Below are 14744 nucleotides of genomic sequence, written 5' to 3'. Positions count from 1 at the left end.
GATGCTCACAAATTAGAGAAAAATTAATCACAAAATTAATTTTAACAGAGATAAAATGTAAGGTTCTATGTTTAGGCAGGAAAAGCCAGATATACAAAATAAAGAATGTATGACACTTGGCTTGACAGTAGAATAGTAATAAATATCTAAGGTCTTAGCAGATCACAAGCTATACATGAATCCACAGTATGATGCTGCAACAAAAGAAACATTAATGTAATTCAGGGTGCATCAAGAGGAGTATAGTATCCAGGTCACGGCATCCAGAAGCAGCAGTACCATTCCATTATTCTTAAGTCAGACCTCATCTGGAACACTGTCTTCAGTTCCGAACACCACAGCTTAAGGAGGATATCAACAAACTTGAACATGTTCAGAGAGGGTGACAAAGGGGCAAAACAGTCAGCCCCTAAGGGGTGGCTTGAAGCTGCCTCTGAGAAAACTGGATTGGTGCAACTGCATGCCACAGCCCCAAACTGGCTTTTTGCCAGCCCCCGCCCCCAAAGAGGCAAAACACTGCTACTTTTTGAGTCAAGAAAAAACTGGCTTTTTCTGCCCAACTGCAGCTTTATGGCACTCTCATGGCATGTAAATGCCACGACGCTGGAGCACACTGACGCTAGCTGCTGTGTGGGCAGACAGACAGCATGAAGCTAGATTCCAGGCTTCTTGGGGGCATTCGGCATGCCAGCTCTAAGATGGTAGAGGATCTGTGAAATAAGCCCTATGAAGAATGGCTGAGTTAAATTTAAGGCCCGTTACAGACCGCCCAAAAGGGGCAGTCTCAGACCGCTGCCGGATGCAGTGTGGAGGAGTCGCAGCAGTCAAACCGCGCGACTCCTCCGTGCTGCAAAGGAGCGCGATGCAACCCGGAAGAGATGCCGCAAGTGCCAAAGTGCGCACTCACGGTATCACTTCCGGGCTGCGACGTGCGGACGCAGAGCATCCGTTATGTCAAAATGGCGGCGGCCGTGTGGAATGGCCTCCGCCATTACTTACGGACTCTGTCCGTAACAGGGTAAGGGGCATCTGGAAGAGATGCCCCTTTTTCAAAATGGGACGTCCTAAGGATGTCCCTTATGGCGGTATGTAATGCGCCTAAGTTTGAGAAGAAAAAAACTGAGATGTTATAAAGTAACTCGTTCTCAAAGATAGTAAGAGCTGTCACATGTAAAATGGAACATGTTTGTTTTAAGGACTTGAACTAATGGATTATAACTACAAGAAATTATTCTGACAAAACATCAGAAGGAACTTACTGACAGCAGTTGCTGTTTAACAGTAGAATGAACAACCTCAGGTGATGGTCAATTCTACCTTTACTGGAAGCATTTAGGCAGAGGTTGGCTGGCTATTACTAAAGAATGTTTTAAGCTGTGGATTGCTTCATTGGCAAGGAGTTGAACTAGATGGTTCTCAGGGTCATACAAAAATTGCAATCAAGTCATCATTACAGCTGAGTACTTTAATTATGAGTGTAACTAATCTTGGAGAATAACAAAGTGTTCAATATTAGTTTCTAAAACAATTTGGCTGCTTACTTCACGAGATATATGCCAAATGACATTGCTCTACAGAGGTCTTTTAACTTTCAAACTGTAACTTAATTTTCACCTTGAACAACAAGAAGTAGTTTGACATTTCACAGAGCTTATAAAATGTATGGCTTCTTAAGGGTTAGAAGCCAAGAGGAGTACATCATTTCAGGATTTTTACTGAAAACTAAGTAACATGGGAACAGAAACTGTGAAAGGATTAACTGTAAAGAAATCCACAATAAGCTCAGCATGTCTCATGAAAAGAAAAAAAAATTAATACACCTGAAAGATGGATTGTAACAGAATACAGTTAAAAATGAATCATATTCCACCTGGAAAGGCACAGCACTGAATGTGCTTGAGAGAGACAGGAAAGAAATAATGACCTGAGGCATCCGATGCTTTTGAGCGCACAGGAACAAATTACAATTCCCTTCACTTTCAATAATACCTAGTATTACCATAAATTGACAAAGGAAATGGAAAAGAAGGTGGCTACCTTTAAATGTATATCTCATTATTAATAAATATGGCTCGCACTGTGCAAGTATGGATTTCCAACTGCCACTAGAAATCCCTTTGTCCCCAATCTGAACATTATTAAAGCAGATAAACTAGGAACATCTTATACAAGTAAGGTTTGCCCAATTTTAGACATACATTTCTGAGTAACAATGAAAAACCCTGACATCCATGCTGAATTTTAGGGAACTGAAGACAGAATTTGCACTGTCCCAGATCCATCTAACTGTTATTATGAGGCAGAATTCTGATGTGTTGAGTTTCTGAAGAAGAGAAGTTCAATGTCCCACATTTACACCTTTAAAAACACAACAAGGCTGTCTTGAAGTATACAAAACAATACCTTTGACCTGCTGTGGAATTACTTCAAGCACAGCTTGGAAAATTACTTTTTTGAACAAAGACTTCCAGAATCCTATAGACAACATGCCCACTGGCCATGCTGCTGGTGGATTCTGGAAGTTGTAGTCCAAATTGTAATTCTTCTAAGCTCTGATAATACCCTTTCAGTAAATATATGCCTCCTCTCTTCCCTGTTCTGATAAACGGATTTGAATATCCTATTCCCCACCACCACTCCCTTCTCCTTTTGTGTCGTGTCTTTTTAGATTGTAAGCCTGAGGGCAGGGAACCGTCTGACTAAAAGATTGTATGTACAGCGCTGTGTAAATTTACAGCGCTTTATAAATAAAGGTTAATAATAATAATAATAATAATAATAATAATAATAATAATAATAATAATAATACAGTGAAGGCTATTTAGGTTCTGGTGCAGTTTATATGAAGTTGGGAGCATTAAAACTAGTTACAATGTTTCCTAAATGCATTTTCATAATGCAAATGGAACCTACAACAAAAACATTAGCAGTGTGGAGTGCCTCAGAATTCCAACCAACTACCAACCATAAGCTTTTTCAAAATATCTTCCTCACATCTGTCATCATCTGGTGGAAACTGAGCATGTTCAGCTTTCATAAGGCCATTTTCAGTTTTCTCCAGCATTTTTTTCTCTTTAAAATATTTCTCTCTTTTTGTGTATGGATTCTATCATTTTGGCTATACAGTACATAAATTGACAGAGAACAACTTTGTAATCAGTGCTTATGATGATACTAACCCTTCATTTAAAATATATTAAGTAATGTATAAAGGGAGCAACTACTGCAATAAGCTCTTTCTATTCAATGGTACAAGCAGTGGTGAGAATACAACAAGTTTCCCAGAGTAACAGAAAGAACTTACCTCATATTTTAAATCTATTGTGAAATCTGATTTTAAAGGTTCATTTTTCAGTCTCTTTGCGAGCCTGTACAAAAAAAAAATCATATAAATACAGAAGTTTTTCTATATGTTATTATACATGTGGAAATAAAATTGAGGGAGTTTTAATATCAAGAGGTCATACTGCTACCTAGTAGCATAATTATTATCATTTAATTATTATTATAGGCACAACGTATAAATTTACAACGTTTGGATTACTGAGATTATTGCCTCCTTAACATTTTCTCTGGCAACCCACTTTAATGGTTTACTGGGGAACTATGTGCTATGAAATAGGACAAGTACTACAATGCAGACAACTCAATCCTACAGTGAATATGACTAAACGTTCTCTCAAAATGTGAGTAAATTACAGTATTATGTTTACTGTGTGGAAGTATTTGAGACAAAGTGCTCATCTCCACTGCTGCACCATCCTGCAGAGCTTTTCTGGGTGATGAATAGATTGCTTTATTAATATGATATGGATGGATTTGGTGGAATTTCCAGGAGCTTGCTATGACAAGTCTGCAAATCATTTTAAGAATCATAGAATCATAGAGTTGGAAGAGACCCCATGGGCCATCCAGTCCAACCCCCTGCCATGCAGGAAATCCAAGTCAAAGCATCCCCGACAGATGGCCATCTAGCCTCCGTTTGAAGACCTCCAAGGAAGGAGACTCCACTACAGTCCAAGGGAGTGTATTCCACTGTCGAACAGCCCTTACTGTCAGGAAGTTCCTCCTAATGTTGAAGTGGAATCTCTTTTCCTGGAGCTTGCATCCATTGCTCCGGGTCCTAGTCTCTGGAGCAGCAGAAAACAAGCTTGCTCCCTCCTCAATATGACATCCCTTCAAATATTTAAACAGGGCTATCATATCACCTCTTAACCTTCTTTTCTCCAGGCTAAACATCCCCAGCTCCCTAAGGCGTTCCTCATAGGGCATGGTTTCCAGACCTTTCACCATTTTAATCACCCTCCTTTGGACACGCTCCAGTTTCTCAATGTCCTTTTTGAATTGTGGTGCCTAGAACTGGACACAATAATCCAGGTGGGGCCTGACCAGAGCAGAATATAGTGGCACTATTACTTCCCTTGATCTAGACACTATACTTCTATTGATGAAGCCTAAAATCGCATTGGCCTTGTTAGCTGCTGCATTGCACTGTTGACTCATGTTCAATTTGTGGTCTACTTGGACTCCTAGATCCCTTTCACATGTTGTCTCCTTAAGCCAGGTGTCACCAATCTTATATCTGTGCATTTCATTTTTTCGCCCTACCTTACATTTCTCCCTGTTGAAGTTCATTTTGTTAGCTGTGGCCCAGCTTTCTAGTCTATTCAGGTCATTTTGAATTTTGATCCTGTCCTGTGGGGTATTAGCTGCTCCTCCTAATTTGGTGTCATCTGCAAATTTGATAAGTATGCCCACAATTCTGTCATCCAAGTCATTGATAAAGATTATTATTATTATTAACCTTTATTTATGAAGCGCTGTAAATTTACACAGCGCTGTACATGCAATCTTTTTAGTTAGATGTTGAACAGTACTGGCCCCAGGACAGAGCCCAGGATGAAAAGGAGCCATTGTTGAGCACCCTTTGAGTTCGTCCGGTCAACCAACCACAAATCCACGTAACAGTCCACACTGAACTTAATGCAATTGTAGTCGCCCTCTGGACTTTGAATCTGCATCCCTTGTCCGTTTGCAGGCGACAAACAGAGGGGGACAAAATGGGGAGTGCTGCCATTCAGCCAATGGGGCTTGAATATTGGCGATTTTCCGTTTTTGCATGGGGGGGGGGAGTCTGGAACGGATCCCTCGCAAAAACGGAAGGGCTACTGTATTGATAAAGTGCCAGTGAAGGATGCTCTATCTAGTCTAGCCAAGTAGGGTCTGTTTTAAAGGATGAGGTCTGAACACACTGACAAATGTTTGTGAGGCTGATCACCCGTAAGTATGCATCCTATCCCTCATACTTTTAAACATCTATGTGAATTCACACCTATATGACTATACTGACACCTAGATCTTCCTTGTCATCGGAGTCAGATGAGGCTGTGCAGATATAAAAATGGTGTATAGATTCAGTAGTGAACAGCAGTGTGGTATAATGATTGAGAATTAGGCTATGACTCTGGAAATCAGAGTTCATATTCCAGCTCAGCCATGGAACCCCTTTTTGGTGATCTTTGGCAAGTCACACTCTCTCAGCCTCTTTCAGCCCCAGAGGATGGCAATGGCAATGGCAACCCCCACCCCCTCTGAAGAAACTTGCCCTCGCATTTCTCTCTCTCTCTCTGGGTTCCTTCCCTTTGGTCTTTAAACATGCTTTAGTTACTCCTATTCTGAAAAAAACTTCTCTTGACTCCTCTTCTTTGTCTAGCCATCGTCCGATTTGTCTCCTTCCTTTTCTTTCTAAGGTTTTGGAACAGGTTGTTTATTCTCACTGCCTTGAGTTACTTAAAGCCAACTCCATTCTCAATGTCTTTCAGTCTGGTTTCCGCCCACGGCATTCTACAGAGACGGCTCTCACTAAGATCTCGGATGATTGTTTATGGGCCAAGGCTAATGGCCTTTACTCTGTTCTTATTCTTCTTGATTTGTAGCTTTTGACACTGTTGATCACTGTTTTCTAGCTGATATACTTTCTGACCTCGGGTTCTCAGACTCTGTTCTTGACTGGTTTCGATCTTATTTGTCAGACAGATCTTTTGCAGTAGTCACGGGTGGTCTGACGTCATCCTCTGTTCCCCTATCTGTTGGAGTTCCCCAGGACTCTGTTCTGGGTCCCCTTCTGTTTTCTCTCTACACACTGTCCCTAGGAAAACTCATTAGTTCTTTTGACTTTTCCTATCATTTGTATGCCAATGACACTCAGCTGTATCTTTCCATCACTGACCTTTCCTCGAGTCTTGAACAGCAAGTTTCATCTTGTCTTACAGCTGTCTTTCAGTGGATGCGGCATCGATGCTTGAAGCTCAGTATGTCCAAAACGGAGCTTCTTGTTTTTCCACGTAAGTCTACTCTTTCCATTTCTGTTGATGACATTTCTATTCGACCAGTCCAACAAAGCCATAGTCTTGGTTTTATTTTTGATTCTTCTCTGTCGTGTATCCATCAGATCCAGACCACAGCTAAGGCATGTAGATTCTTTTTATACAATATTGCCAAAAATCCGACCATATCTCTCTGCCTCTAGTGCCAAGATTCTGGTCCATGCCCTTGTGGTATCACAACTTGATTTCTGTAACATCCTTCTGGCTGGGTTTCCTTTTCCTTACCTCTGTCGTTTAATTTCTGTCCAGCATTCAGCTGCAAGCATTATTACATCTGTCCACTGCTCCGAACATATCTCTCCTTTGTTGTCATCTCTTCACTGGCTCCCCCTCCCTTTCCGTATTCAGTATAAATTCCTGTTGTTAATTTTTAAAACCCTCCATGGGCTACCCCCTCCTTCTTATCAGACCTTCACTCTCCTCACCTTCCCGCTCGGGCCCTCCGTTCTGATAGTCAAGGTCTGCTTTCTCAGCCCAGGATTTTCTCTGCCCCATCCCGGATTCGTCCCTTTTCACTTTCTGCCCCTCAATCCCAGAATCTCCTTCCCCCACGAGCAAGGGTCATCACTTCTTTAACTAGTTTCAAAACTGAGTTGAAGACTATCCTGTTCAGAGAAGCGTTCCCAGACATTGCGTGACTATTATTTGCTATTTGACATTTGTAATTTGTTGCCTGTTTTACTGAGCCCTTTCCTGTATTGTTATGTATTATTTATATGTATTATACTACTATTTCTTAGATTGTATGCCATGGACAGGTTTACTCGTATCTGTTTTATTGTTTGTATGTACAGCGCTTACAGCGCTATATCAATAAAGCATAATAATAATAATAATAATAATAATAATAATAATGAAAACCCCATGACAGAGGTCACCTTAGGATCATCATAAGTCAGAAATGACTTGAAGGCACACACATCAGTGGGCTAGATGAGAACCAATAAAGTTGAATCTCAACAACAGATTGAGGCCTAAGGAATATGTGGTTATGATTTGGAACTGCATATAAAGCCAGTTCAAGGAAAGATTTTTCCTCTGAAAAAGCAAAAACACACCTTGGTGGTACACTTTTAACCAGTTTTGCCAGTTCAAGTCCAGGCAATCTCATTGGTTCACAGTGCTTTTACTCATTTCAATTGTTTTCTCTAGCTATAACCATTCCTAGACGGGCACAATCTGGCTACAGAAGCTTACTATGCTCCAGTATTCTCTCAACTGAATTACTGTAATACAGTACTTTGTATATAAGACTATCTTAACAATGAATTCAAAGCGTCATCTACTGCAGATTATGGCAATTGGTAGAAATATAATTGATTTAGCCATGTGCAATCACATTACACTGTCAACAAGATTCTAGACTTGCTGCCAATTCACTTCAAAAACTAATTCACAGTTCTGGTACTTTCCTTTAAAGACATAAATGGCAAAGGATCCAAATATCCCTGTGTACATTTACAGCGCTTTATAAATAAAGGTTAATAATAATAATAATAATAATAATAATAATAATAATATATGTTACCTTTAACAAATTTAGAAAAGGCTAAAACAAAATGGAATTCTTACTTTTTTACAAGTGGAATACTTAATGCCCAACCAGCAGCAAAGTCTGGAAATTTAAAAACAGTAGGATTTTCTGCAAAGGCATAGTGGTGAATTATGGTAGATTCATCATCATGTAGTGCTTTACCTAAAAATAATTCCTGCAGGAGAAAATAGATATAAAGATGTGTTGCATATATTTCAACAAAGCCGGGGTGTCAAGCATATATGGCCCCAAAGACTTTTTATCTCCTTCAAACATCCTCTATAGTCCAAAGAATCCCAGAAGGCTCTGTGTTGTGCATGCAAGTGTGCTTGTATATATTGACAAAAGTCAAACATAACTATGGTCAGATTTCTGCTAGGAACATATGCACATATAAGTTTCCTTTAGCAATAGCAAGAGCAAGTACATTTCTATACTACTTACCAGTGCACTTCAGTACTCCCTGAACAGTTCACAATGTGTAAGCTAATTGCCCCCAACAAGCTGGGTACTCATTTTAGCATCCTTGGTAGGATGCCAAGATGAGTTGACCGTGAGCTCCTGACTGGTACTGAACTCACAACGCTCTGGTTCGTGAGTGAGTGGCTGCAGTACAGGCATTTAACCACTGCACCACTGGGGCTCCTACAGGTACAGATATCCTTTTTGTAGCACTATGAGGATCGGTATGCCCTTCCTCCCCCCCACTCTGGACTTACAGCTTCAACAGACCAGCAATAAATGCAGGCCTCAGGGCAGAGTGGGGACGTGGCGTCCACACAATGCACAACCCAATGCTGCCCTGACATCACCATCATGCTGTGTGGCCTACCGCACAGTGGGCGGCATCATGGTGCTCCTTTGGGAGGTTTGCCTGTCAGCAAAAAGAAATGATTAGCCTCCCATGAAAGGGACTTCCAGAGGCTGGGAGCAGCAACTAAGAAGCTCTCTCTTGTGTTCTCTTCAAGCAAGCCTGTAATGGTGGCTGGATTGAGAGAAATCCTTCCCTCAAAGATTCTAGAGTTCTTACAGTTTTGTATGAGCAGGTACAGTCTTTCAGATATCCTGGACCTAAGCCATATAGGGCTTTCTAGGTCATGACCAGTGCTTTTTTCTTTTTTTAAAAAAAAATGTGCCTGGAAACTAACCAGTAGCCAGTGAAACTGTTTCAACAAGGGAGTTATATGCTCCCTGTAGCTGGTCCCAGTTAGCATTCTGGCTGCCATGTTTTAAATCTGCTGAAGTTTCCAAAGGCAATCCCACACAGAGTGCATTACAGTAGTCCAAAGGGAATGTAATCAAGGCATGTGTCACTATAACCAAATTGGATGGCTCAAGGAACAGTTGCAGCTGGAGCACTAGTTTTACCTGTGCAAATACACTCCTGGCCACTGCTGAAACCTGAGCATCCAGGATCAGAGTTGAATCCAGGAGAACACCCAAGCTGTGATCCTGAGATTTCAGGGGTACTGTAACTCCCATTCACCATAGGCAACATTTCTGTTCTACGATCTGCCTTTTGACTGACCAGAAGAACCTGTGTCTTGTCAGGATTATGTTTTAATTTGTTTGCCCTCATCCAGTCCATTACTGACTGAAAACATTGGTTCAGTACCAAGACAGCTTCCTTAGAATCAAAAGAGAAGGAGAGATAAGTGATGGATGTCATCAGCATACTGATGATACCACACCCCAAAAGTCTGGATAACCTCTCCAAGCAGTTTCATAAAGATTTTAAGCAGACAAAACATAACCAAATGTGAAGCTAGATTGAACTGGATCTAGATAATCCATCTCATCATGGATCTGGCAGACCACTATATGCTCCAGAACTTTGCTCAGGAGTATTACAGAATGGCCAAAGGGATTAGCAATAGCCTTTGTTTTTTCTGTTTGTCATTTTCCTTCCATTTCCGCTAAACTCCTTTCCTTCCTCCTTTCCTTTTTCTCTCCATTCCTATCTCAACAAATTCTTTAAATCCTACAACAATAAGCTAAATTTGTCAGAGAAAGGAAAACATGGTTGGTTGGTATGGCAGGAAAAAAAACTGTCACAGAAGGGAAGGGGTTCCTAACGTGATGAAAAATATGTGAACTCTTGCCTTTTGGGTTGGCATGAAGAGATACACCCAATTGTAGTGGATTGCTCTTCTTGCTATCATGAGAATTATGTATGCATTTACTTAGGAAGTGTTCATTAACTGGTCACACACAAGCCTTCAATGATGGATAGACCAGCATTAAAACTGATGTTCAAATGTATTTTGACAGTCATTAGTCTTCATCTACTTGCCAGCAATGCAAATGTGAATAAGGAACTGTGAACTAGTCTACTGCTTGTTCATAAAATTAATGAGGGAATATAGCATAGTCTGCTACTTGTTCATGCATTTAATAGCTGTTAGCAGAAATTAATAGAAATATATTTACATGAAAGGGCCAGCATGGTGTAGTGATCTGAACGTTGGCCTACAACTCTGGAGACCAGGGTTCGATTCCCCACTTGACAATGAATCACAACTGAGGCCTGTTACAGACTGCCAAAATAAAGCTGCTTCGGGTCTTTTTGGAGGTATACTGCTTAAATGATGCATGCACCCTAAGAATCTGGAAGCTGCACCAAAGCTGCACTCCAGTGCTTAGGAATGGAGTGTGGCTTTGGAGCAACCTCCGGACTCTTAGGACCCATGCATCATTTAAATAGCATATCTCCAAAGAGACCCGAAGCAGCTTTATTTTGGCAGTCTGTAACAGGCCTGGGTGAACCTGGGCAAGTCTCAGCTGCATAGGAAGGCAATGGCAAACATCCTCTGAACAAATCTTGTCAAGAAAACCCCATGATAGGTTTGCCTTAGGGTCACTATAAGTAGGAAATGATTTGAAGGCACACACTGACAACAACAACATGTTTACATGAACAAAAGTGATAATTGCTAATCCACTCAGAAACAATGTTTTGTCTCACAAATGCATGCATGTTCTCCCAAGCTGTTGGAGCTTCTTTGTTGTTTCTTGGTATTGTGGTCAGAGGAGTGGTATATTGTGCAAATATCTACAAATATCATATCTTTCCAAATACATTATGATACCTTCAGAGGATTCTACACATCTAATTAGGCAGGTATGATTGTTTCCAAATAAGGTTTCTTCTATATTCTGATCTTTATAATGCTTTTCAATCAGTCTTTTCAATGACTAGATTTAAACTAATCATCATCATCATCATCATAAAATTTATATCCCGCCTCTCTACAAAATGCAATCGGGGCAGCTTACAAGGTTAAAATATACAGCCTGAAGTCTCAACCCACCCCCCTAGAATAGAATTAAAACAATGTGGAATTTAAAACAAAGCACACTTTAAAACAATTCAATAAACTGTGGTGAAGTCAGAGGTCGGCAATTAGATTTTCCTTCTGATGGCCAGGGGAGTATTCAGGAAAGGAAACTAACAATCTGTAAACTCCTAGATGTAAATATGAGTGTTTTTATTTTTATTTTAAGGATCTTATTAAGAACTCAAAAATTCTACAGACATCCCTAACATGTTAAATATACAAAAAATGCCCAAGCATGCATTAATTGGGGCAAATATAAATCAAAACAAAAACTCACCCCTAAAATGATGAGTAGCATTATGTAGCAACTGAATATTAGTTTAAAAATGATGGTACATCAATGCTATTCCAACAGTACACAAATAGTTTCTATTCGTAGTATTTCTGAGAGGACCTTGAACATTTAGGTAACCTGAAGAGATAAGACTCTTATGATGCTGAAACTAAACAAAAGCTGTAATGTAATAAAGATTCCTTGACATCTTTATACATAACTACGAACTACCTTGACCTTTCAGGGTTTTTTATATTCAGCAAGACATTCTTTATGTTTATAGCATTGTATAAATCTATGTTTCCTTTCATTGGCTGAATACTTCAAAATGTAATTTACACATAAATACCCAATTATTATTTTAAAATTCACCTTAGACTTGTCATATCTTCTAAGTGTTTTCAATAGTTTTACAATGTGTATTCTTGTATCTTCTTCACAGAAAAAAACCCATGAGGAGTTTCTGCTGTATGTAACAGAAAACCTAACAGAAGAAAGAGTTGAGGTTTAAAATTCCAGTTAGAAATGAACCACATTTTCCATGATATCTGAACTTGAGCAATACTTAATCTATTGCTTCTGAATAGCAGCAACAACAACAATACTTATTTCTTACCTGCCTCTCCCCATGGATCAAGGTGGGGAACAGCAACAATTAACAGGTAAACAACATCAGTTAATGCACATCAGTTTAAAAGGACAAATAAGATATATACTTATTAAAACAATCCAAATTTAAAGCCCATCATTTAAAATTCACAATTTAAAAATCACCTGGATAAGCCTGCCGGAAGAGATTGGTCTTCAGTACTGTTTTGAATTCTGACAGCTTATTCAACTGTCACGTCTCTTCCGGCAGGTCATTTCACAGTCTAGGCTAGGGGTAGGCTGAAGAAAATGTCCTCTGGCTGACAGTTGCCAGCCTAGTCCTGGCTGACTGGAGTAAATGTCTACCAGATGACATGAGTTTAAACAACTCAAGATCTGAAAGCATAGTTTGATACTGGTTTATTCTCACAAATTACATATACAGTGGTACCTCGGGATACGAAATACCCAGGTTACGAAATTTTCGGGATACGAAAAAATCCCATAGGAAAACATTGTTCCGGGTTACGAATGTTTTTTCGGGTTACGAAAAAACTTTTGGTGCTTTTTTCGGCTTTTTCGCACGGAATCGCGGCTTTTCCCCATTAGCGCCTATGGCAATTCGGCTTACGAAGGCTTTTCGGGTTACGAACGGTGCCACGGAACGAATTAATTTCGTAACCCGAGGCACCACTGTATACAAACCAAGTATGGATGCAACAAAGAAATGTAACTTGTTTAGAATCAGAAGAAAGGCTTCTAATCTCAAAGACTCAAAAGGGGAAAAAAAGAAACAATCCAATGTATTTTGTAACCATGGCCAAATCTGTCTCCAAAATGCACTTTGCATATTACAAAGATATGGTAATACAGCATGTGCAAGTCTTTTCTGTATTGTCTGTGGGGCAAAGCAGACACCATGATCAGGCCTGGATTGCACGACCACATGGACTGCTCCCAAAGCAGGCCACCACAGCAAGTCCCAAATGGCGCTGGCCAGGAGTCAGTTTAAACCAATGTCTTTTTGATCTGGTCCTTTGGACCAGAGCGCAGCTTTGGCACGGCTTCCAGCCACTTTGAGGGCGTGTGTCATCCAAATATCATGCCCCAAAGCAACTGGAAGCTGCTTCTTCTGGCTTGTGTGTTTCAGGTCTTTGTCTACTTCCTTGTGGAGTCCTACAAAAATTACAAGGAATCCAAACACATTTCATGGGCAGTCAGAGAATTACATGCTGCAGGATTCAGGCAAAGTAGTAAAAGAAAACACAATTTATTATAAAGAGTTCAATAACAACATAGCCCTAATTATTGGGTAAGGACATAATGGGGTCGAAATTAGATTAATCCAGGGTGTTTCCTGATACTTTCTGGAAGCATCTCATAATTCAAGACAATCCATTTCAAGATTAGGGGAGTTTACCCATCATGTTATTAATAAAGATTACTCAGAAAATATGAAGTCAAAGGCTTTCATGGCTGGCATCCATAGTTTTTTGTGGGTTTTTCGGGCTATGTGGCCATGTTCTAGAAGATTTTCTTCCTGACGTTTCACCAGCATCTGTGCCTGGCATCTTCAGAGAATGCTTGCCTGGAAAGGACTTGGGTATATATAATGTGTGACCTGGAAAGGCAGGAGGTCACACATTATATATACCCACTTTTTCCAGGCAAGCATTCTCTAAAGATGCCAGCCACAGATGCTGGCAAAACGTCAGGAAGAAAATCTTCTAGAACATGGCCACATAGCCCGAAAAACCCACAAAAAACTATTCAGAAAATAGTCAGCCAGGTAAATAAAATGACCTACACTTCCTTCCTCATAAACAGCTGCTATCCATGCATTAGGTCTACAATATAAATGATATTTATTTTATTTTGACCATTAGTTTCTTCCTTCATTGTTTACACTGCCTCCTCCTGCCCCTGGTTTATTATCTTCCCCATACCCTGTGATGTTCTAATTATTGTATCAAGCAAGTGTTCAACCATAGGTCACTTTGGGTAGCTGATATGAACAGAAAAATCAGACAAAATACTTTAAATTTAAAAATCAAATCCCTTGAGATGGGAAGAATATACAGTAGGCCCTTAGTATTCACTGGAGTTTGGTTCCAGGACCCCCCGTGCATAACAAAATCCATGGATGCTCAAGTCCCATTAAATACAATGGCATAGTGAAATGGTGTCCCTTAGATAAAATGGCAAAATCAAGGTTTTCTATTTGGGTTTTTACTTTTTTGAAATATTTTCAAGTCATGGATGCTTGCATTCATAGATAACAAATAGACGGATAACAAACACATGGATACAGAGGGCCAATTGTACTATGTCTGTGCCAGTTTAAACAAATATTGAGATTATTCATATTCACATACAATAATATTTGAGATCTACCAAAGCTAGTGCTGGACAAATAGTCCTTTTTGCTAGTTTCACTGTAGATTACATTGCTCAGTATTCTATGTCAGCTAATTAGTTAAGTATAGTTAAGCATCTTTAACTATGTAACCTCTTCTGGCCCAACCCCACCCAGCCTGACAGTAACCATTTCATTGTTGGAGAGGCGGGATAGAAATAATAATAATAATAATAATAATAATAATAATAATAATAATAATAATAAT

General features: G+C 39.8%; 1 protein-coding gene across 1 annotated transcript in view; it reads right to left on the bottom strand.

Moving 5' to 3' along the window:
- The window catches only part of B3GLCT (beta 3-glucosyltransferase), a 117153-nt gene that overhangs the window by 53425 nt on the left and 48984 nt on the right, over nt 1-14744 (bottom strand). Inside the window, exons 6-8 of the mRNA XM_042456650.1 lie at nt 11905-12016; nt 7959-8095; nt 3305-3368 (exon numbers count right to left, since the gene is read on the bottom strand). Coding sequence (XP_042312584.1) covers nt 3305-3368; nt 7959-8095; nt 11905-12016 — 313 coding nt within the window. The remainder of the gene's footprint in view (nt 1-3304; nt 3369-7958; nt 8096-11904; nt 12017-14744) is intronic.

The sequence above is a fragment of the Sceloporus undulatus genome, chromosome 3, assembly GCF_019175285.1.
Source record: "Sceloporus undulatus isolate JIND9_A2432 ecotype Alabama chromosome 3, SceUnd_v1.1, whole genome shotgun sequence".
NCBI lineage: Eukaryota > Metazoa > Chordata > Lepidosauria > Squamata > Phrynosomatidae > Sceloporus > Sceloporus undulatus.
The sequence above is the reverse complement of the archived record's forward strand: the minus strand, read 5'-3'. Positions and strand labels throughout refer to the sequence as shown.